Genomic DNA, 25,132 nt, shown 5'->3' with positions numbered 1-25,132 from the left:
ATGGCAGATGTGTCCAGTTCCTCCAATACATTTTAATGTGACAACAAGCTCTGTGAACCTGCTGAAAGCTATTTATAACATTAACACAGTTCTCCCAGGTGGTGGGAGTAGGGAGGATGGAGGCAGAAGTGTGTGTGTGAAAGGCTTGTGACCTGGGAGTGCTGCTCCAGGGCCTGAGCGTTCTCCTCATGCAGCAGGCCCAGCTCTGCTTCTCGCCTCTGGCAGAGATCCTGGAAGTGTCTGTGGGAGTTCTCCAGGACTTGTTTCTCAGCGAGCAGATCCATCATCTCCTGTTGGGCCCGTACTGTCTCCTCTCTGGCTGCGGCCCGCTCTGCTCCGGATTCCCTTCTACGTTCACATAGCTCAGCCTTCTCACCTTCTGTCTGGAAAGAGAGAACCACAAATCATTCAATGCTGTTCAGTTTGACCAAGGAGTATTAGGGCCACGTTGAAGAAGGAATAAGTAAATGAATAACGGGATACAGTCGTTATTTTATAAGAATAAAGTCATCATTTTGGTAACAGAACAAGCATAAAGTCGTAATTTTAGAAGAATAAATTCATAATATTACTAGAAAGAAAGTAATATTATGAGAAGGAGGTCATGGTTTAAGGCTGTTTGTTATTTTAGGGGGGAAAAAAATCAACCTTTCCCTGCATTAAAATGAGGAACCTGGAGCATCCTGTGAAATTATAGCATACTTCTTTCACAAATAACAAAATGATTTTGGCAAATCCCCAACACGTTATCATAGATTGCTGTTGACTGTGTGTGGCATGGCTGGACACCTGAGACAAAAAGTGGTTGACAGACACTGCCATTAGACTGGTGAGTGGTAATATGTTTTCATGAATTATGTATATATTTTTCTCTTAAAATTAAGACTTTATTCTACTATTCAACACTATTCTATCAACGGAAGAGGGCGACTGCAGGGCCACTGACCTGCAGCAGGATACGATTGAGTTCCACCTTGTCTTTGGCTAAGCCTTCGCTCAGGGCAGCCATTTTGTCCAGAGAATCTTTCAGGGCAGCTTCCTGATTCTGCAGTTTGGCGAGGGCTAACTCATGTGCAGCACTTTGGGACTCCATCTGTGGAGGGAATTGTGAATATTAGAGGGATTAAACTCCCTGTGAGATAATCTAGTGATACACATCAGGCTACCTGGTGCAGAACAAAGCAATGTACCTTGCTAAGAGCTAGAGCGAGGCTGGCCTTATCGTCCTCCAACACGTCCTTCTGCAGGGTGATTTGACTCAGAGCCTCCTTCACTGTCACCAGCTCCCTACGTAGATCTGAGTGCTTCCCTTCAAGCTCCTCCAGACTCCTCTCGCTGAAAAACATCATGTTAAACAAACTGTGCATGGCTCTCTCACACTGTTTCTTTGTCTCACACACACACAGTATTTATATAAACAAAATCCCTTAACAGTAATCCATCTCCACTATATGAAAGATGGAGAAATGTTGGTGCCAAAGGGCAGAACACTGAGGGAGTTGCTTTTTTCCTGTATCGCATGACCTGCTCCCATTCTCGGCTAATCAAATTTTTTTGAAGCAAAAGAAACCCAGAAAAAAAAGATGAAGAAAAAAGCTTTCTTTCTTGCATGAGTGCAGTAATGCAATGTAAATGATTTACATTTTCATACAAATGTCATGTGGGTGCATTGCCGGCTAGAGAATGACATGTGTTACTGATCTGAACTCTAAACAAGTGGAGCTTGAAAACAATCGCGGGTGACGGGATGTGTGTTGTGTAACGGTCATTCTCCCCGCTCATGCTGTACCCTCTGTGGGCCTCTGTGCGCTGGCGTGCCAGCTGATTCTCCAGATCTTCTCTCTGCTGCCTCAGGAGGTCCCTCTGTCTCTGGAGCTCCAGTGATGAGCCCCGCAGTACCTCCAGCTCTGCACGCTGGGAGTCCACCTCCTGCTGCAGCCCTGACAGCAGCGTCTCCAGGCGGCCTTTCTCACTGTGAGACACACAGGGGCAGGGCAATAGAAAGCCAGAGAGTGTGCCAAGGTCACTGGTTGCACAATGATCATCAACAACATCATGATTGTAACACTTGATGTTATCTATCATCTAAAAAGCAATGTCGACAAAACACTTCACAACATGACAAACACTGCACAGTGTTTTAGTAATGTTGTTGTTGGACAGGTTTCCATACATTTAAGTATGTTATGATGATAGTGAAAATGTTCTGCTTAATTGAACATAAAACCTAGTCTCCGACCGACAGATCAAAACAACAGCTAGTAGTTTGGTCTGACAGCACGCTCTATGTTTGTGCAGTTAGATTCATATACAGGCTATGACAGGGGCGGGCAAATCATTTTCCCTAAATAAACCTTAAGGCAATTACACAAATAACAATAAAAAGGTAAAGTTAGTGAAACAGAACACACAGCTAAGACACCAAGCAACTACTATTTAGCTTCAGTCTACAACCAGTTGAGAAAAAGGATAACAACTGCCTGTTTAGGATGTACCTGGAGATGAGCTCCAGTGAGCAGCGGTACCTGTTGCTGTCTCTCAGGCTTTCCTCCAGAGCTGTTTGGACCTCTTGACTTTTCCTGGTTCCCTCCTGGACCTTCTGCTCCAGCTCTCTCCTCTCACTGTCTCTCTCCTGCAGGTGATGGCGCAGCGTGTCCACTTGCTCCAGGGCAGCATCCAGACGGCCACGCAGGTCCTGAGGTTTGTAGGTGTGGGTGTGGTTGTTTGTGTTGTGAAGGGAGAGACTTGGGATTAACATCGTTAAAACACTCAAAGGGTATCATCCCTCTAAAACAGTGGTTTTCACAATGTTTGGCTTTTGCTCTACTCTACAATGTAGCTTTATCTACTTGTGAGCTCTCATTACAGTTAATGAGCTTAGTGTGGACATTAACAGATTGTCTTATTTGGAGGACTTTAAGATGCCCAAGGAGGTGAGAGAATACAGTAGATATACAGAAGATATTTATTTCCTTATTCCTTTAGTCAGTTTATGACCCCTGAGAGATTATTCTGGGTCCCCTTGAGCAGTTGCACAGTCCTAAAACATATACAATGCCTTCAAAAGCTCTAAACTCTACACTACAACTAAATTATTGTAGATTGACCATTTGTTTTAATGTTACGATAAACTTTTTGACTATTCAAGACAATTATCTATATAAGGACAATTATTGATTTTGAGATATTCTTCATAATTTTAACTTTTACTTTTCTTTGTAATGTTTTATCAGTGCAATGACAATAAAGTATCTATCTATCTATCTATCTATCTATCTATCTATCTATCTATCTATCTATCTATCTATCTGTCTGTCTGTCTGTCTGTCTGTCTGTCTGTCTGTCTGTCTGTCTGTCTGTCTGTCTGTCTGTCTGTCTGTCTGTCTGTCTGTCTGTCTGTCTGTCTGTCTGTCTGTCTGTCTGTCTGTCTGTCTGTCTGTCTGTCTGTCTGTCTGTCTGTCTGTCTATCTATCTATCTATCTATCTATCTATCTATCTATCTATCTATCTATCTATCTATCTATCTATCTATCTATCTATCTATCTATCTATCTATCTATCTATCTATCTATCTATCTATCTATCTATCTATCTATCTATCTATCTATAAGGAAAGAGCTGCAAAGACCAGCCACTTCTGTTGGACCTGTGTTTGTGTTTGATGCTTGGAGAGAGCGCTCTGCACAGCCATCAAGGTGGTGTTCCTCAGAGGAGAATGGCCATGAAGGGGTGAAGAAGACACACTTTCAGAGCCAATGCTATCACCCTCAGCGCCGACCGACTGGATAAGGCAGACATAATGGAGGAGGGGGGAATGTTAACTTAGGTTCTACTGTAAGCCATGATATAGATCAGTGCGCTATTCAATCCTGACCTGATGAACGTGGTCTAAAATCTTTTGGAGGGCTTGGATGTGTGTGTGGAGGACCTCCATCTCTTCTTTGTCCTCTGTTCTCCTCGTCTCCTGAGAAGGAAACCATTATGGTCAGATAAGGCTATACATAAAGCAGGCCTGACATCCCCCAGACGGCAGACCTCTAGACAAGGAAGCTGTGGTGTTTATCAAGCACTAAGGTCCAGACTACAGCAAATTTAGCCCCCTTTAACCACCCGTCTATCTGCCACCTCCCAGTCAAGATTCCCAAGGTCCCACCATCCTGTTCAGACTGGTCTGCATGGTGTTGAGGCTGGCATCCTTCTCAATGTTCTGGCTCCGGAGGTGCTTCACTGTGTCAGTCAGCTCCAAGACGCTACATAGATCAACAAAAGTTAGAGTACAAAATCAGACAGGCACACACACACACAAGCACATTGAGGATACAGTGGCATGCACCACTCTACTAGAACTTCAACACTATCATATTCTCTGCATAGAATCATGGGATTAACAATGACTTCTGATAAGATCAAAAGCCAGCTAAGATTCAGAATACAGAGGCACTGACATTCCTGCCGTTGTTTGACTGCTGTGAACAGGAGATGGTTCAAAACACTTGCTTCTCATCAAGACAAGCAGCAGTCACTCAAAATAGCTGGATGTATAAGATGTTAATGATCAAAGCCTCTGTTAAATTCTGGGGTTCCATCTAAGAGATTAAATATTATTTTCCTTTCACTGTCAGAAAGAATTATAATTTTGACATTGATCAAATGATTGCACTATAGATGACCTCATGGCTAGAATTTCTATTTCCATTTATGATGACTTTGAATATAAATAGCTTTAGGGCTTGTGCTGTTAGGCTCCAGTTGGAGATGCAGTAGGATCAGACAACCTAAAACTTAATATGTTCAAAATTGTATTTTGGGCTTATATTAAAAACTGTTTTCATGGTGTAGTGTCCAAAAAACCCTTTAAATTTCTCACAATGCCATTGCTGAATCTCCTCTTTTCAGCCTATGTCTGAAACGCTGCATTACCGCCTTTTAAAAATCCCATTCTGCTCTGATTGGCCTTGAATCTAACTGCCAGTTAGATTCAGGGGTATCTGGGGCTGTGTTTATAATAGGAAGAGGTAGTGCTAAGTTAGGTTGGGGGCGTGGATCCTTCCCTTATGCCGTCATGGCGAGAATGAAATCTGACTGGGAAACCATATTAACGTTGAAAGGACATGAAAAAGTGCATTTTGCATAACATGTGACCTTTAACTTAGTTTTCATTCAAACCAGAATCCAGCTTAAAGTTAATTCTCATGTCGTTTTGGCTGCCATTGTCAAAAGACAGAGGGCAAACTCTTTTTGACAGACATCATGTAGATTTGGAGAGGACTTTACCTGGAGTTAAGTTCGACTTTCTCCACATCCCAGCGACCCTGAAGTTGCATGGCTTCTTTGAGCTTGTCTTTCAGCTGTCTCTCTAGAGCTGACCTCTCCGAGCCACTAGAGGTGCTCTCCTGTGTGAGCCTAACCTCAAAGTTCATGCAGGCAACATTCAGCTGCCGGCTGGCAGTGACACACTCCCCGCGCATATCAGACAGAGTCCTGTTGGACAAAAGCATGTGCATCAAGACATACAGAATGTATTATTGAAAGATCCAAAATTGTAAGGAAAGAAATGACATGCTGCTTTGTTCGTGCAGTTGTGAGCAATTAGTTTAATTAAAAAACTGTCTGTTTGTATTTGAAAAGGGTGGATCTCTGTAGTGGTTAAGCTTTGAGATCAGGGCTCACTTTGAAGTGTCTAAAGTTTAAGTTACAATAAAGCCTCTGACATGATCACAGCTGTCTATGAGCTGAGCAATCATCATTAGAGCAAATTACTCTTCAGCAGTGCTCGCAGTGGTTTAACATGATAGAAGCCATGTCTTATAGGGCTCAAGCTTTGTTCTGATGGATGATGTCAAGAGTGAGGCTAGACACCTTAAGCCATCGGTCCCCCCAGTGAGGCAAACAATGAGCAGGGGGACTGGCGACCCTGTTGACCTGCTCCACTTTGATCCCTGGTTGAGAGAGATGGATTGTGGTTGCAGTCTTGACTGTGAGACACAGGAGAGGTGGGGGTTGTTGTGGAATCCTGAGTCGCTGGAGGGATTCTGGCAGTGCGCCACGCTCACCTGTCAGTGAAAGTCCTTAGCTGGGTGAAAGTGTTCCGCAGGGAAGCGGCCTGGCGCCACAGCACTCTGACACGAGCCTGTTCACGACAGAGCCGGGAGGCGCACGTCTGCACAGAGAAGCAGACAATAAGGGGAATAGAAGTGGAGGGTGGGTGGTAAGGGATGCTTTCGGAAAATGATGGCACCTCTCATTTTATTATGATCCCAAACAGATGCAATACTGGAACTCCTGGAGTCACACTGGCACACACACAAATAATTGGATTTCCCTGAATCAACAGATGTAGCCCCTTTACAGCACGATCCCCGGATTGTTTGCACAAAATGTTCCTCCCCCTCAGCAGTTGGAATGTTTTCACAGGAAACAACAACTCAAAATCATAGCAGTGAAACGAACAGGGAATGAGAATGAATTGGCAAAACTGGATATGAATGGAATTCCAACCCCATGTGAACTCAACAGGAGTTTAATTGCACAATCTCTGTGCAGAAAGGGATACACTTGAGCTCTCCCTGTTGCTTTTCTGACTTAAGCACTTGATTTTTGTGTTTTTTCTCACCTCTTGCTCTCTGTGCAGGCGGTTATCATACATCTCAATGTCTTCACGAGCCTTCCACAAGCTCTCTGTCAGCCCATGGTTCACCGTGCCTGCCTGCTCTAGTTGTTCCCGCAGCATAGAATTGACTTGGCTGAGGCTGGCACACCTGGAAATAACAAGCGTTATGACACTGAAAGACCCTTTTGGCACTTCTACTCTTGAAAAGGACATGTCATGACACCCTCCTGTAAGCATTCCACAGCACCCAAACTCTGTCATTCATTTAGCCAGCGTATCACCCTCCCATCTGTAGCCTTTGGATCCATCCATGCCAACCACACGTACAGGGTGAACACATGTGACAGTTTTTATAACGCCTGTGTCAACTTAGATTTTAATTTCAACCAGATCTGCTTGTGGAGTCACTTACAAAAATGTTTACATCATTATCACACTACACACACAGACACTGTTACAGTAAAGCACACCACATTGTGTGGCTATCTGTCTGAAAGGAAGCCAAACCCATGTTTACATGTACGGGATGATATCGTGTGTAAAGGGAACTGAGACGTAGGGAAAGAGGGATTCAGTATCCCTATAATAAGTGAAAGCATAAAAAAGCCAGATCGTAGACTTAATCTCTACATTACGCTTACATTACAAAGTACTTAAGTGGACAGAGTTTGGCAAGTCTGCAGTGAGTGATATTTAAGTCAAATGATCAAGCTTTCTGCCATGGGCATTTCAAATAAAGTTCCATAACTGTGCAAATCGTAGGGCATTAAAACCTGGCCTCAGCTGCAGAGGTTGGCCCACACTTAACGTGAAGAATCATTAAAATGCTTTAGAGAAGAAAGCCAACACAGTCCAACTAATTTTCTCTGACAAATTGGATGCTGAGATTATGTGCCAAGGCAGGTTCTGCCTTCTCCCAGCAGCAGGAGCAGGGAGAAACAGCAGGAAAGTTCGAGGAATTGCTGGGAATATCTCTGGTCCTCACATTTCACAGAAATACTTCGCCTTGATTTTTGCTTCCCAACGAGAAACAGAGAAAGAGAAACGGGAGCACATTTCTGACTGGCTTATTCATGAATTTACTGCTCTATGTCTGCGTCCAAATAGCGATTCCCTGCTGCTCTAGGTCTTCTGATTTCTGGATTACAAACTTTGAGAACTTTTTCTAGAACTTCCTAATGCGTATTACGAATGCAGAAGGTGTACGAGTTCCTCTTTTGGCCGGTTGACCTGGCCTGCTGCACTGCATGGTGCCCATCAATCACCTTTTTTGCTCCTCGTCCAGCTGGGCAGATTTATTCTGGACAGCCATGTTGAGATCCTGCTCTGTCCGCTGCTGACGCTGGGCTGTGTCCAGGTGGACCTGCAGCTGAACACACACACACGCACGCATGCATCCATGCACGCGCACACACACACACACACACACACACACACACCATCGTTACTCGCATTCTGATAAAACTTCAGTATATGGTAGCAATAGCAAGTTAGCGGTTACCTAATATTTTTAAAGCAATATAATCACAGTGTAAATCTATTAATCCAAATTCTCTGTTGAGGTCACTCAGCCAACAGTAATATTTGGATGAATCAAATACATTTGAATAAAAGCACACATTTGATCCATGACATGAAAAGTTCATGTTTTACTTGTCCGTTAAGCATGATTCCTTTCCTTTCTTTGCTTGTGTGAACATATGGACTTAAATCAAATGAGCACAAAGAACATATCTGTAATGCAACAACATTCATATATGAAGATATTATGGTTTATAGATCTCATGTCTAAATGAGACATATGAGACAAACATGAGTTTAACACATTTACACAATTTTTAAGGTATTTGTAAATATTGTACCATACTGATAGAGTGATAATAATGACAATGATTAAAATGTATTTCATCCACAGCCTTTTCAGAAATCTTACCAAGGCAATAACAGTTGATTGGTCAGTTTGAGTATTGGTACATTTTGTTCTGATTAGGTGTTAAGAGCAGACTGGCCTCTAGAGGACGCTGTTTGGACTTTAGACTCGAGTATCTACAGTATATCTCAGCATTACTGACTCTTGAAGGTGATGCTACTGTCTAGACATACCAACAATCTCATCTTCTCAGACTCTGAGGTCTTGTCCAGCACCTGCTCTTCTAGTTCCCCACACCTCCTCTTGTACTGAAGAACCTTGTGTAAAACAAACATACGTTACACAGTTAAGCCAAAGGAAATGCATTTTTTCATAAAACAACTTCTGAACTGCGATGGGCCATTTCTAGTCACCTTGGTCTGAAGCTTGTAAACAAGTTGGGCTTGTCTCTGCTGGGCCTCCTGGAAGACCTGAAGTCTTTGCCTGTAAGCTCTCTCCTTGTGTAAATGTAGAGATCCTGGTGACACGCTGTCCTGGTCTGAGTCCACCTCTGACTGCAGCATCAGCATCTGATCGAGCTACATGGAATGGGAATAAATTAGCCACGGCAGGTATGTTGCACATTAAAATACATGGATCATTCACAAGCACTCTACATTGAAGTGTTTGCAAGTACATTTGTAGCATCTTACAAGATCCATCGCAACAACCATGCAATAAATCCATATAAGCTTCTTGTATTCTGTTTTACTGACAGTGTCATGGAGGTGTGGTGACTTAACTTTGTGGACTCCACTACGTATATGCAACTGCACTATTCACAAGGATGAAACATAGTCTAAAATGTACGCACTATTTACATTTTTCAACTATTTGACTGTGAGATTGTCGGTTGAATCGGGCTCCTTCTATCGATGAATAGTCAACTATTTGGGGTCACCCCTACACTATTGTTTGACTAGACCAACTTAGAGACCAACAGTATCATTTCAGCAGGACTGGACAAATACTGCTTGACCAAAAGATGGTGTGAGGGGTTAAATACTAATGTCAGTCTATGGAATGTCAAAGCACAGCTGTTTGTATATTGGTGTTTATGCATGATGGCTGTATCTGTCAAGAGCATCTAAAAACAAAGATATGCACATGTAGAGGTCGTTCTCATTGCGGAATCTTGTATCCTCTCCCATATCTGAAATCCAAATGTCCTGTAACCTCTCAACCTCACACAACCTAAACTCCCTCTGCACCACCCACTCTCTATGCTGGTGCCAGACACCCTGTCCTCACTAATACAAACCACATGGCCCCAGAGCACTACAACACACTGCGTGCCTCCAACTGCCCTAGTCGACTTCTCATTTAAAAAGAGAGAAAGCGAGCGAGAACGAGGGAGCCCCCTCCCTATACAACAAACTCCAAAACCACCATCCAAGCCCTTCAAATCAACCCTGCGACCCACTCCCTCCCACCCACCTCCCCTCTGTACCTCATCTCTTCTCTGGGTGCTTAATCTCTCCAGCAGGCTCCAAGAGAGCCAAGACAATAGTCTCACTGTTCAACACTGAACCCAGCCACTTTGCCACCATTATTAACACATTTTCAAATGCCCCTTTCAGAATTTTATACTACAAACTACGCTAACGGCCATCATGCACTTGGCTCTGTGCTTTCAGTGTTTTTCTCCGAGGACCCAGAGAGCACAAAAGCTTCTTTTACTGCCCGTTGTTGAGGTGACAGCTATAGGGACTTGAGAAGGGAGGAACAACATGGGCGGAGTGTTTGAAACACACAAAACTGCAGCAGCTGTGTTTAAAGGGACTCCTGGAAACAGCTGTGCGAGGAGCATTAGTGATTATGCATCTTTTCAAGTATTTTGGCACAGCTCAAGCAATAACACTGACTTACTAACAAGCATGCACTTTATAAATACACCTTGAATACATGGCCACAGCACACATGGTTTATTACAGCACATGAGAGCAATCTACATTTGGAGCCTTATAAAGGGGACTAATGCTGTTACAACTTTGGGGAAGGGACCACAGTACAACTGAGACCATACTGTACTTCACTGATGTAACTCATAAAAACATACCAAAACTAAATTGACCTCACCCTCTAAGAGGATACATATAATTACAAGAGGCTCAGATATTTCCAAATATTTGTATGATTGAGTCCCTGTTTGTTTGTATCACACACGCACATGCAGAAGGATGTACTTGCACTCACACGAGCACTCAGAAGGTTAGATACACAGCCCTGCCACTGGTTTCACACTACTCTGTTGATCAACAGCTGTAAAAAAGCAGAGAGACATAGCAATGCATCAACACAGGCCACGTAGAAGACTGCTAGCTAGTAAACAAGGATGTTTCATAATCCAGGATTTATAATATTTAAAAAAATGGTAATGGTAATTTCCTGAGGAAGGAAATACATTCAACATGTTCCTCCGGCCTCAAGGATACACACGATGCGTTTTGGTGAGAAACGCTGAATGTAAACATAACTTTGTTTGTTTGAAGGAAAACTCCAAAGGGCCCCTTTAATGGATGTATGTATTTCCCCAAACAGAGATATATCTTTTCAAATTTTTAACTTCAGTCTTTGAATTTTCTAAACTCTGTGGAGTCGTTCCAAAACGAAAGACATCATCAGGAAAATGACATTGCACGGACATATCAACCTCCCTAGAGTTAGAAGGTCATCCAAATTACACAAATATTTGTGTCTACTGGAAATGGGAAAATTGTGGCACCATCCTGTATGTCACAATTTGCCGATATACACGTGTACGGCTGTGGACTACACCCTCCCTACCTATGCTGTGCACTCAGTGACCAGGTGTCCCTGGCAACTCCTGCAGGTCCCCGCCCTGCCCGGACCAGGAGGGTTGTTTGCACTTTTTTCATCCATAACTGCAGTGTGAGGGCTTGTTGCCAGCGCCTCGCCCCTTGCTCCACACACTATGGAGGGGACGTTCTTTTATTGTTCCTCCCCAGTCAGCTGTAAAGCAGGAGGCCGGGGGCTGCTCTGGATTAGCCATGCTCCACGCAGGAAGCTCCCAAGAGGGCGCCAAAACAGTCTGTTGTGTAGACCCCCACCTTCACTACACCGCCATCTACTCCCTTACTTTGCTTGCATCATTTAATCTCATCACCCACATTTTCGAGAGAGCTTGAACTCATTGTTCTCCGCAACACACTCATTCGTTGGTGGCTGGAAAAGGCAAAAGACTCGAGAGCAGCAAGTAATCCCAGTCCTCCATCTGCCCTAACTCAGGGGCTTACAGGGCGCCCAGAAGTGTGCTCACTGAACACCCTCCCTATTTACGACCTGCCTCAGAGCACAGTCAATCTCAAGCAGCCTCTGTGGCCCCCTAAAGTGGGCTGAGCCCAGTCCCAATGTAGCCCGTCTCTTTGAGGTCATCTACTGCCATTTTGCAATAATGTTCGAGATTCAATTTATACAAAAACAGCCTTTTAGTCATGGTATGTTTTATGCCTCCACCATATGGTTGCTATGGTTGATTTTTTCCCTTTCATTCCCAAGTATCTCTTTCTTGGGCCCCACTTATGTTTCCAAAGTAGAAGACTTTTCAGCCTGTTAAAATGTGCTTTGAATTAGCCTTTTTATATTTCTTGATATTTATGATTTGTGCCACTCCTTGTATTGTCTCTTTTGATAAATATTTCAAACAACATCAAGGGATAATCTTGCTTTGATTCATCTGCCAACGAGCAACAAGAGAATCATTTTCAAGGCCCTCGTGAAGGCTTTGGTGTTTGTGCCAATACTTGCTGCCTTGCTCATGTGGTAGATCAAAATCCAATCCATTTGACCAAGTTATGATTACAATATCCTCTCACTGACCTAACGTCACAACATTTGGAGATCTGATAACTCACCGGTTTATCTAATGATTCAACTGAGGTTTTGTAAAATGTCTTGGAAGTGGCTAAGCCTTTTCTGAAGTCATTTATCTCCTTTGCTTTCTGGATCCATACCTGTTAACCTATGCAGAGATATACTTCCAGGCACATCTCCAGCAACTACTGTAGTCCACATCCTCAGTCCTCCTTCTCTCTTTCTATCTGTGAGTCTCCCAGGGCGAACTCTGGCCGTGTGTGCACAGTCCAGCCAGCATGTGAAGGGTTACAGCTGCAATCGTTTTCCCTGGCTTGGCCTGGGCCCAGAGGCTTAATAAAGGGAATTAATGGAGTGCACTATCTGTCAGATTCCTAAACACAGCTGGAGCGGATGTCCATCGCCCCCAAGCTGCCCAAAAAAACGTACTATCCTACTTCAACAACATACATACACGTTCCCTGCTCCCCTCACATTACCCCCTGAGTGCTGACTCTGTGAAAGAGCCCCAGCTGATTGTGAAAGCTGTTTATGTATCATCACTGAGGGGTAATTACACAATGTGGGACAACAAACAGGCAGAATGGAAGTGAAGAGGGGGAGCTGCTATGAGTAAGTAAGTAGTATCCGCGGAGTGAACTTTTTGAATATGGAGACAGCTGTTGCGATGGCATACAGGGATACAAGTGATCTGTGTAAAGACGACCAAACTAATAATACATGCAGTGCACTCACAAGCATGTGGCTGGAATGGCAGCACTTTACACAATGCCCCTGGCAAGGTCAAAGCTGTACAAAACATACACTGTAAAAAACCAAAAGAAAATAGGAAAACTCAAAATCTCAAAGAAACTGTGTTCACTAAATTGTTGAGTTTGAAGGCCAATCTAAAACTCTTAAGTTTTAGGGAACACTACCTTCATTTGAACCAATTAATTATCTTTTGTTGAGATAAATTATCATTCATATAATGTAACTTCAAACGTAGTTCTACGTACTATGAATTTCAAAGAATAACAGGTGTGCAAACTACTAAGACATGATACTAAAACAATCTCTCGACTAAATTCACATAATAATTATTATTATGATAATAATTGCTTTACATTTTTTATGCTCCATTCCTGACATAGGGAATAGGCTTCAGGACTCATAAAATTAGAGTAACTGGTTTACATTCAGACCTTCAGGGTGATGTTTGAAGATGTGGTACATGGATTGTTCTTGTTTTGAATTACCCTCTTATATGACTATACATACATTTTTATCTATTTACATTTTTGTTTTATGATCTTATTATTTATATTAAGCTTAGACCAAAGTGAAGAGCCATGCAAATTTGTGTTGACCCCGTTCTTCGCGTGTAGCATACACAAATTAATTAAATTAATTTATGAAATTAGACAAACCTTACACAAGATACATACTTTGATATAGTTTACAACAGAAACATTACTTTTAGGCCAGCAATTTCAAGTTTGCATTTCAGTATGCACACATGCACCCAGTCATTCAGTTCAAGACTTTACATCCGATTAGACACTCTTGTGAAAAAGAAATAAAGACTGTGCTTAATTTTCTTAACTTTAAAGTTAGGTAAGATGAGTAGCGTAATGTCAAATGTTGACAAGGTTTAATGGAATACTTTCATAAACATTTCTGCCCCTGGGATTGGCTTCCAAGCATATTTTCTCTGGGGGAAGGCAATTCATTTGTACAATTTCATGATAGTTGAGAGAGTCAGACTTTTTGACAGTGATCCATTCAAACTGCAGCCTAAATGAATGGGTTTGTGCCAGCAGGAAAAACAAACTGGAAACAGAGGGGGGGTCGCAGGGTAACAGGGGACAGTAACACAATCCCTAAGAACAGACTTTATCAGCTTCAACTATGTTTGACAGGGTTCTTATCCAGTGACCCAGGGGATTCAAGATTTCAGAGGGCACTGGCAACCGGCAGTTGGTGTCAGAAATCATTCAGCAAGCGTTTATCTTTATCCAACTGACTGCTACACTGCAGTATTGTGCAGTCACTCTCTAAGTGTTTAGGCAGTAGAGTATGGAGGTCTATGTCTGAGAAAATGCTCACTGGCAGGCCTCCAAAAGCAACACACAGGGTTCAGAATTCACCCCAACATGCTCTCCAACCTCCCGAGGCCATCCAACTCGCAAACTGGGTCAAGGTTTATCCGGGTTCAGGTGCAGTTTTCTTGGGGGTCACCAGAGATCAAACTGAGTGACTATGCAGAGACACAGAGGAAGGCTTTCAGACTTTAGGTGTGACTTCACCAGTATAACGTTAATGGTCCTCTGTCAGGTCAAAGATACTTTGATGAAAGCTGGGAGTAAATGCAGATTTGGGATAACTATATTTATTTCTCCGCCGTCACACATTCCGTGGTGGGCCTGCTTGTCAGCTGACATTCTGAGACTATGAGCATCAAAAGGATTTCTGCTAATCGTTATGCCCCTATATTGTACACTTTCAATGTATTCAGTTTACTGTATTTACTTTACTGTGTTTGGCTTTGCCTAACTTTTTGCACTATTTAGAATGTATTTATTGTATACATTACTTATCCTATATTTTATTCTTTTGTACTAATTGTACTGTGGTTGGTGCAATTAGTATGTCTGCCACAAAAATGGACAATAAAGTTGACTTGACTTTAAATACTTTTTGTGTGCGGTATAATATTTAGTTATCACCTACAACATGACATGACAAATTAGTAAATTACTTAGTTTTCTTAATTATTAATTCAAACATTATTTCAGCCAATCAAGTATAATTCTGAATGATTGCCCAATCCTTCTCCTGAAATTGAATGGGAAATATGTGACATACTGATACAGGCCTCAAAAACTACTGAATGTGTGTGTATGATGTAGTAGGCTATTCTGTGACACAATAAATTCCTTTGTCAGCAAATGTTGTAGGTGAAACTGTAAATGTAAATCCTGAATATAAGATCAACATTTATGCCACAGCCATGGCATTACATCTGGCTCTAGGGCAGTGATTACTAACACGCTTCATTAACATCACATCACGGCTAAGCTGCCAAACAGTCATGCTGTCCTGCAGGCGGAAAACAGTGTGGAAAAGACAGGAGCCTTGACTGGTGGAGACGAGTCACAACAGGAATCCTGTAATGAACTTGATGACATGTGAGACACTGCCGGATAAAAGAAAATTCAGCTGCGTGAAAAGAAATAATTCTGTGTGTCGTGCTTACCCAGCCCCTCCACTTTTCAAACCCAATGCTAGGAGCACCAAATATCAACAGGCCTTGCTTATGTTTTTTCTATTTAGTGCCTTTTCACACATCTAAAAATATCAACAAAATAAATGTGCTATATATATCTGCCAAGTTCATTAAGTTATATTTATAGCCACAGTTTTAAAATAACTTCCAAGAGTAAAGCAAGCAGTGAGAGTTCATTAGATTTGAGCAGCAGAATGAGGGCAGTGTTATCACAAGTGGCTGCTTTGTGCTCTGTGAAAAATGAGCTTTTTCTTCGACGGCCTCGAGGGAGGAGGCCAGTGACCTTCACAAACCCCCCCACCCACCCCCCATCCCCAAAACAGCGGCCGCTCCACGGAGGGGCAACCATGGGGGGCTATGAAGGGAGACGCCGGTCCTCATGAGCACAGGGGGTCTGACTCTAAATGAACAGACCACAAGGAATCCCTTCATGAGCTATTTACACTTACAAACACATACACACACACACGCTCTCAACCCCCCCCCCCCCCCACCCCTCACACACACACACTCATGTATCCACTCATCAACACACACACAATGGATGCTTAGTATTTACTTTAATACCGAAACTGTAAATCTACAGCAGTTAATTGAAGAAAAATGGATGACATAAAAATACGTACTTATGCCAAGTTCCATTAATTAAATCCTGATTCTGTGCATGTATTTCCCCTGCTCCGTTTTAACTACAGTACATGCAAAACTGTTTCAAGCTACCCACACTGTTTGTTTGTTTAGCCCCAAAAGGCTTTCCCTGCTGGAAAGAGTGGTGGCACACTGATGTTTATGCTAACCATATTCCGTTTCAAACGCATGTTGCTATTTTTTATTTTTTTTGCAGTCAATGCTCTAGTGTGGCTGACTTTCTTGATCTCATCTCCAAACAAAACTGCACAAATGTACCATCTACGGTATGACATACTCAAACTCCTGTAGGAGCTGCAATAACATCTGAACCTATAGACAATGTCTGATTTTGCAGTTGCAATTTCTGAGAAAAAGGTTGGGAAATTGCAAAACGCATTCAGTAGAAAATGTATTTGGAGATACTATTTAAATAGGTGTGGCTCATCATCGGGGTTACCCATGTCGTGTCTACAATAAATCTGATGTTCATCACAAGAATCACCTCCCATTTAATTCTGTTCAGTTAGGAATAAGGAGATGACAATGATGTAACCAGATGTGCTAACCTAGATGAGATCCTGTGCATCCCATTTAGTCTATTAAATCATATTCAACAACATATTTTTATCCCTTTCCAATACAGAACAAACAATTCTACCAGAATAGCAAGGGTGCAACAAATGCTTTAAATGTAACCAATGCTCCACGGTTTGACCTTGGCCTGAGAATGTGTCACTCGTACCCTGTCTGTGAGAATGGCCTGTTTGACTGGCGGCTTTTCACGCTCCATCTGGCTGGGAGACAGCTGCTCCCTCAGGGCCCTGCTCTCCTCCAGCTCTCTGACCTGGCAGCTCTCACCTGGGATGGAGAAACACATCATGCATACGGAAGTGTCAGTCCCACAGCATGGGATATGATGGTAACTTATATCAAGCAAGGCAGATCTGTTTTTTGTTTTGTTTTTACTACATGTGTCCAATGCCTTTGTCTGTGCATTGTGATGCCAGCTACCCTACCAGTTGGTTGCTCTACCAGGTTGCGGGTGATGATCTGGCGGATGCGGGCAGAGACAGGTGTGGGCGTCACACTGGACTCCTGTCCATCACCTCCAAGTGACAGAGACCTCTCTCCAGAGCTGCCATCAGAGCCAAGCAGGGATTCCTCCAACTTCTACAATCACAGCAGACACACCAACACATCACATAACTGAGGGAAGGGCACGATTTATTTACTTACGTTTGACCATGAGGACAACACTGGAAAAAGTACTTGAAGTAAATGTACTTTACTTTAAAGTTAAGTTAAAATAGAGACGTATGGAAAACAAAATGTGCCTCCAAACAGTAAATGATAATTTTTACAGGCTGGATATAGCCTATTATTATTTGTGTATTATATTATTATTATTTTTAGGCTATATAATTATTTGCCTTTGTCATGGGTCCCTCCTTGTATATACTATCTATGGTCCCTCACCCTAGAACTATAGCTGGCATAGTAAAAACACTACCGCTTATGTCCAGAGGGGGTGCAAGAATGAACAAAAACCTCGGAGCAACAATTTTAAGGCCCTTTAGTTTAGTATTTCCATTATTTTCAAAGTCACAAGCAACAAAAGATTAACAGCAAATGTTGCCGTGGAAATACCCAGAATTTATAAACTAGTAAAAATTAGCTCCATCTTCACCAGCTGCAACATTCAATTTCATCATTATAACCGTTATTTCTACAGTAGGCTCTATTATTCTGAGGTGGACCATTAGTCCACTTTTATTTGAATTTGGCCTGTTAAGTTTTGTAGAAATTTGTGCAATGACAATGAATTAAAATATAAATTACATTCGCTGACAAACACAGTGGACGACGACAGTTGTTCAAAGTTACCAACCTGAATCACAGCCTCCAGTCTGGGTGAGTGTGCACCTTCCTCCCGTTGAGAACTCATTGCAAAGACGCTTTAACAATGAAATGTAAGCTAGTAGCGTTCACTTTTTTGTAGTTTTCCTTTGACGAGAGAGCTAGCTTTCTAGAACTACAGGCTAATACAACTCTAGATAGAGAAATGTTGAGTCAAACAAAGCAAAAACCCAACATGTTATTAAAATAAAGTATGAAGAAATAAAGACTAAAATCAAACCTGTTTAAAGAAAAAGCTACTGAGTTAAGAACATATAAAGCTTATTACTAACTAAACTTTTTAGCAAAGTAACTTTTGGAGCGACTGCAGTGCAGACAAGAAGAGCCACTCGAATCCCAGTCGACGTTGCCAAGGTGATGACGCGCTTCCGGGTAGTTGACATGGAAACAGAATGCTGGCTTGCCTGTTTCCATGGCGGGACAGACAAACTACTGGATTCCAATGGGTTAATGATCATCAAGGCACTAACAACAAAGTGAGCAGGGTTTTCACAAAGATTTGAATCTGGTTGAACGTTTTTCAGAAACACATTTTATTTATAATTCAGACTTTTCCACTTCCAAAACCTTGGTATACAACCAATAACAACATCCTTATAGCTTAATTGGCATCATCAAAACAATACCCCAAAAACTATTTATTTAAAAATAAGGCCTAAGTCATTTGCTAGCACCATTTAATAACAAAAAGAACATTGCATCTAAAACACATGATTCACAAAGTATAAATAAACACTTGCTGAGCAGTCAAGCAATGCCCTAAAACCAAGAATAGCTACCTTAAGATCATGTAGGCCTAACACACTATTCTAGGGCTCAAGGAAATCCTGTGATGAACATGCCATTCCCGTTGTAATAGATATGATAGGAATAGATGTCTCTGAGGCCATCATTATGTTGAATCTATGGGGAAAAGCTGAGGAAAGTGAGATGGATCAAGGAAGATGGTGCAGGCTCCGCTGTAGAACCAAAGTCTTGGCAGGTAGCACTCCACCTCCCAGGTGTTGGACACTCGGTTGTAAATCTCCACTTCCACGCCGTAGTCCCCCTCCATACCTTTCCAATGGCCGCCAGTGAGAATCAGCTTGCCATCCAGTGTTACCAGGCCGCCATTCTCATGGAGCATGTGGAGAAGCTGGATCTGGAGAGAGAGAAAGAGAGAGAGAGACAGAGAGAAATCAAAAGGCAGCTGAAGGCAAAATAACAAGACAATTAAACAGTTTATTACTTTATTTTTTTTATAAATGAGCATTTATACAAGGATAGCATTACTATAATATGACTGTAGTCAGCATTAATATAGAAGCCCACCTTCTGCCACATGTTTGCCTCTAGATCATAACAGTAGACTTTCTTAGTGTTGTCAGCAACCAGATATATCATTCCATCCACACAGACAGAGCAAGGAGAAGACAAATACTTAGGGATGAAGGGTGAACATATGCTGCTCCAGCTATCTGTTAAAGAAAAGACAAAACGTTTAAACACGATTTTGTAGAATAAAGCAAAGATAACCATAATGAATTAATAGTAACCATGTAAACTAGTTAAATGGATGTAAAGAAGAAAGAATGTTAAATATCTGTATAATGATGCAACCCAATAAGTGAGATGACTATAGACCCCTCCACGGCTTACATCATGATAACGTCATTCTCACTTATTGGGTTGCACCTTACATGTATTTGTTGCACTCCTATAGTCCTTACCTATGACAGGGTTGTAACACTGCATGGTCAAAGCATTGTACTTCACAGCACACGAGCCGATCACATAGAGCTTCCCATGACACGCTGTGGCGGTGAAATTGGTCACATACTTTAAGGCTGGGCACGTAGGGGCCCAGGTGTTGCTGTAAGGGTCATAGTGCTCAACCTCAACACGGTCTGCTGTTGTGCCTGGAGGAGGGACACGGGGGAAGAATGAGTGATTATTGGGTTGAATCGTGGTCTCATAAATGTGAACAAATACTTCAATTTAAAAGAGGTGTGTTTTGTGGCTGCCCTGTTCTCAGAAGAACCTTACCATATTTGAAACTATTCAACCACTAAGAAGAAATCCAAGCAAATTTCACCACAGAGGTAAGCCATTATGGGTAAATGAGCTCCTTGACTTTATCAAAGTTTTCCACTGCACTGCAGGTTTAGGGCACCGCATTGCACTACTGTATTTATTTTCTTACCTCCGATGACGTAAATCTCCCCGTTGAGCGTTGCCGACGTGTGGTTAGTCCGAGGCCGGAGCATGGGTGCCACGGTAACCCACCTTCCCTCTCTTGTGATGTACTTCCAGGTCTCTGTGGTGGACCAGGTGTTGGTATTCGAGCCTCGTGAGCCCCCTGTGAGACAGACAAGAGCACTTTGTCCAAAGGCTGACAACGCTTTCACATTCCTCACAAGAGAAACAAGTGAGTCCTGCTCAAAACCTTTCTATCATGCCTTTTGTGTGCACTTGACTCACCTGTGACATACACATCATTGTTCAAGGAGACCAAGGAGTAACCCCACTTGTTAGGGTTGGGGAAATTAGGGAGCTCATGCCACTGTTCTGCAGAGAAAAACAAAAGGTCATGTACAACAGGCAAAAGTGCACAAATTTTCCCCAAAAACCATCAAAGTGAAAGTAAGTCAGGTAAAGGGAGAATGTGTTGAAACCATTCTAATGCCTCAACATTAAAGGTGCACTATGTAGTTTTCAGGGGAGGGGGATTTGTTTACATTTGCAGAGCCTGTAGTTAGTTTACAAAACATATTTACTCCTACTCTGGATGTAATTCTTACTATGGAATGATTCTATAATCGTGACTTATTTTGAGGGACTTGGAACCCAATGTAAGACTAAAATACATATGTAAACAAAACTGTGGGCCCTGCTGCTGTAAAAAAAAAAGTGAAACAGTAGCGTTTATGGTAGCTTTCTAACTTCAAACAGTGTTCCAGATCTCCAATTTCCCTGTGAGGAGAGTATATTCAGTTATGAGAATATACCTTAGAAAATGTTCACTTCTCTGACAAATCCAAAGTTACATAGTGCACCTTTAAATCACAGAAAGCACAGAATGAGATGCAACAATCTTTTTCTCGAACAGACGTGGCGGATGACTTTTCCCAGCTCTGCACATTTAATCACTCATCTGCAGATCTGAGAGGAGGATCCAATTTTGTCACATGAGAGTTGTTTTTCTGTCAGCATTATGTCTAACGGCCTTACTGCACACACCTGCCAAACTGTCTCCAAGAGTCAGACAGACGTGATCCTACAAAGTTACTGCTGTAAAATGGATCCAAAACTTAATTGTGGGGTCAGCCATTCTGGAGAACACTTGTTGTCAAATTCACAGTTTTTTTTTCAGAATCAGTGAATATCTTTCTCACGATGCGCTACCTGTCTGTACTGTGTGTGCGTATCGTGAAGAGATATTTACTGATTTTGACTAAACTAGTTACAACAACCAGCATTCTGCAGAATCGCTGACCTGATATTTTGTTAAGTAGAAATACGCGTACTTGTCTTTGGGTGGTAGAAGGCGCAGTTCCTGATCAACAGTCTATGCAGTCTTGGGTCTCTGTCCTCATCTTCATCCGAGTCTTCATCGTCTGAGTCATCCAGTGAACGACCTCCCATCACGAACAGCACCTCTTGCAGGTTTGGTTGGGGACTCTGAGAGTTGGGTCTGTCCATATATTCTGGTGACAAATCCATTTTCTAGGAAAGCGAAAGTCATGATGAAAGAAAAGGATGCGGCGTGTATTTAAGCGTCGTCTGGTGAAAGTTCGAGATTGCAATGCTCCCTTGCTAAGCCCTCTCTTTGGGAGAATTTACAGAAGCTATGGTGGATTTCAAGGATAGGAAGCTAGCTAAAGATGGCATCATCCACCACTGCCTTAAATCTTGCCACACTATCGAATGATGAGGAGAAGAGGTTTATAGTTATTTATTCTATAGTAATTCTTCTTTGTTTTCCAAGGGTGCATTTCCCCATGACAGCCACTATATTTAAAAACGTAAGTTGGTCCATTCTATGCCACTGCTATGTAGATTTAAAAGGCTCATTCTAAAGTTAATACAAACACTTTTTTTCAAGCAATTATACACTAAATAAAAATTACTCATGCACATTATATTCAATTTCTACCAAGTCTGTTCTGAAAAAATGTCAAATTCCCTTCACGCATGTCACTTTAAAGCAATGGTGCGTATCTTTTTCATATGAATGAAAGATGATTACATTAAAGCCATTGCCAAATGAGTTTACACAAAGTTGGTCAAGCCTAACAGCTCCACAAAACTATCTGTGTTTCTCAGTATGGCAGCGTTTACATACTGGTGTCTCCCCCCCCCCCCCCCCCCCAAACACACTCCGACACTGTGACAGGAGCTCAAGAAGCGCCCAAGAAATGTTTCAGATGTTTATTCTACTGCTGATAAAAAACCTGGGCGTACAGCAGAAAGTATCAAATCCATGCACGATCACTGAAGGCTTACCTCAGATGCGCTGACAGTATTGTTGTTATTACTCAAATTCCTCATGGGGGCAACAGAAGTTACGCACTATGGCTTTAAAGCTATTCAGATTGAGCAAACAAAGAGAAGGGAAGGAAGAAATGTGACTCACTGACCTCTCTGTGAACTTTTTCCACGGCTTCCCTACAGCTGGGTGAAGCCTGCACCAGACTGTCCTTCAGCAGGGTGTCAGACAGGTAGTCCAGGCTGAGTAGAGAGAGACGGGACAAGGTGAGAAGTTCAGTCAGGTGGCAAAGCCGAGACTCCTTGTGGTGCCTGACCCATTTCAGGATGGCCTCCACGCGAGTGTTCTCTGACCGGATATGTAGTCCTTCATCAGTCAGGAAGGCAACTAGTCTTTCCTTTCCCAACACCAGAAACTCCTCACCTTTTTGCACTGCCTCAAAGTTCTCCAAGAGGAAGGCCCACGCTTTGGCCATCACCTCAGGGCAGCCGTGGATCGCCCCAAACTCCAGGATTCCCAGGCAGTTTGAGGCATCCATCTGGTGCTGGAGGTATCGGCTGCACACGGCTCTCACTGTCTGGAACTGTAGCTGGCTGGAGGTGCGGATCAGCCCCTCCACATTGCTCTGGTTGATGGTCAGTTTGCCCGTGTAGGCAAAGTCCAGCAAGTAGCTGAGTATGTCGGGATCGACATCCTTAAGCTCCACACGCGCGGCTATGCTCTCCACAAAGTCCCCAGAGAACATGGAGTGGAAGTAGGTGCTGCAGAGGGCCAGCACACCGCGGTGGCATGGGAATTCCCGACCGCCAGCGCATAACGTCACATCCACCAGTTTGGGTTGAGAGCAGAGGGAGCGCAGGCCCTCCAGGATGCTCTGAGGATGGGAGGAAAGGCAGTAGTCCAGGTCGTCCACATTGCGCACCATGGTCAACTACAGTTCAAAATGTCTTTCAGCAGGGATTGTCAAAAACTTGCTTGTTTGGAGTTCATCTGCCATTGTGGAAAAAACAACATTAATACGCAGAAGAAATCATTCTCAAGAAATTAAAATGCATCTTTCAAAGCATAGTAACTGCAACTGAAGCTAGACAATCTTAATCCAAAACCATTTAAAGGTGGAGTCAGGATTCTAGAGAACTCTTGTTGTCAAAATCAGTGAATGTTTCCTCAGGATTCGTACCCGTCTGTACTGTGTGTGCGCAGAGAAAATCAAATGTTGATACACAGCCTAGGCTCTGTAAACAGGCATGTTGCTAGCTATCGTGTGTTTACATAGCAGTTTAGAGAACCTAGGCTGTGTATAAACACAAGATTATTTCATCACACACACAGTATGCACAGGTAGTGGATCATGAAGAGATATTCACTGGATTTGGCAAAAAGTGATTTTGACAACAAGTATTCCCCAGAATCTTTGACTCCACCTTTAAAACTTGCATCGCTGATAACAGGATGTTTTATTTGAAAGACATTTTAAGGAAACTGCAACATACAGAGAAACTGCAACTTGTGCTCTACAGGAATCAGGTCATGTATTACTTACAAAAAAGTAATATATGGTAAAATATAACTGGTTTATAATTAAGGGTAAAATGTGTTTTTGTAAATGAAAAAGGCTTAAGGGGGAACAGAAGAGAAATTAGATTTTGAGTCTTTAAGTTTAGAAATAAGTTAGAAAAACTATTTCTCTTCCTTGACCTTTCTGATTCTAGTAAAATAAATAAAGAGCATCTTGTGAAAATGGTCCTCGTGCTCTTATGTATTGGGTCACAGTTTTGTAACAAGACCTACAAAGTAAGTTTGGCTGCTGAGTTGTACAATACCTCTGAAGCCAAGATTATGACATTTCCCGTCATCAAAAAACAGTTAAATAACACACAACAAACTCACCAGAGAAGCAGAGAATGGAAATAACGGTTCATCATTCCAGTAAAAAAAGCAGTTTGTAGCCGAGCGGCTTGTTGGATCAACATGGAGTGGGCAGCATGGCGAAGAGTTTTTGCCAGATCCTTTGGGACGGACTGCCTGTGGTTATTTTTAGGACTGACGGGGCTGTAGTCAGATTCCAAAACATGCATGGGACGCAGCTGCTGTTACAGGCCTCTATTTTGCATTTGTCAACAGGACTGACAGCCAGCGAAAGAGGTCAACGACATAGCACCAACCATTTGGTATGTCACAACAATTCATTTTAACAGAGCTTAACAAACTGCTGCATGTCTATATAGGGGGTAAGGTATGTCAGGTTTAATAGAAAATAAATCAAAATTAATTGTAAAGTAAGTCAAATGGGTCTTTACAAAAAGATCATAATTAAAAAAATACAGACAGCCTCACAAGAAAGCAAATGACACAGGTGTCTATGTGCAATGATTTATTTTATAATAATGCCAGGACTTGTCCTTTCTCTGCCAGATCATCTATTCTTTGCTGTGTAAGGAATATTTTACCATTAATCGCTTTCTTCACAAGTTAAAAAATAATATCAAAACAAAG

The 25,132-nt window shown here is 42.3% G+C and overlaps 2 protein-coding genes across 2 annotated transcripts in view; both read right to left on the bottom strand.

The window, feature by feature from the left end:
* The window catches only part of crocc2 (ciliary rootlet coiled-coil, rootletin family member 2), a gene marked incomplete at both ends in the record, with an annotated part of 37,606 nt that extends 19,410 nt beyond the window's left edge, over positions 1-18,196 (bottom strand). The window contains 17 exons of the mRNA XM_080032042.1: positions 153-383; positions 947-1,093; positions 1,191-1,335; positions 1,790-1,972; positions 2,496-2,695; positions 3,647-3,781; positions 3,875-3,964; positions 4,154-4,250; positions 5,275-5,481; positions 6,054-6,160; positions 6,614-6,758; positions 7,876-7,979; positions 8,714-8,797; positions 8,894-9,058; positions 16,994-17,109; positions 17,268-17,421; positions 18,140-18,196. Coding sequence (XP_079888168.1) covers positions 153-383; positions 947-1,093; positions 1,191-1,335; positions 1,790-1,972; positions 2,496-2,695; positions 3,647-3,781; positions 3,875-3,964; positions 4,154-4,250; positions 5,275-5,481; positions 6,054-6,160; positions 6,614-6,758; positions 7,876-7,979; positions 8,714-8,797; positions 8,894-9,058; positions 16,994-17,109; positions 17,268-17,421; positions 18,140-18,196 — 2,367 coding nt within the window. The remainder of the gene's footprint in view (positions 1-152; positions 384-946; positions 1,094-1,190; positions 1,336-1,789; positions 1,973-2,495; positions 2,696-3,646; positions 3,782-3,874; positions 3,965-4,153; positions 4,251-5,274; positions 5,482-6,053; positions 6,161-6,613; positions 6,759-7,875; positions 7,980-8,713; positions 8,798-8,893; positions 9,059-16,993; positions 17,110-17,267; positions 17,422-18,139) is intronic.
* Positions 18,197-18,985: 789 nt separating this feature from the next.
* klhl30 (kelch-like family member 30) lies at positions 18,986-23,561 on the bottom strand (the record flags this gene model as incomplete). Its single annotated transcript, XM_080033347.1, has 7 exons — positions 18,986-19,309; positions 19,480-19,625; positions 19,878-20,066; positions 20,351-20,506; positions 20,629-20,715; positions 21,675-21,873; positions 22,788-23,561. The coding sequence occupies 7 exons, from the start codon at positions 23,559-23,561 to the stop codon at positions 19,061-19,063; spliced, it is 1,800 nt and encodes a 599-aa protein (XP_079889473.1). The 3' UTR covers positions 18,986-19,060.
* Between the last annotated feature and the right edge of the window lie 1,571 nt (positions 23,562-25,132).

Source organism: Ammodytes marinus, assembly GCF_949987685.1.
Source record: "Ammodytes marinus genome assembly, chromosome: 8".
Lineage (NCBI taxonomy): Eukaryota > Metazoa > Chordata > Actinopteri > Uranoscopiformes > Ammodytidae > Ammodytes > Ammodytes marinus.
This window is presented reverse-complemented; position numbering and strand designations above follow the sequence as displayed.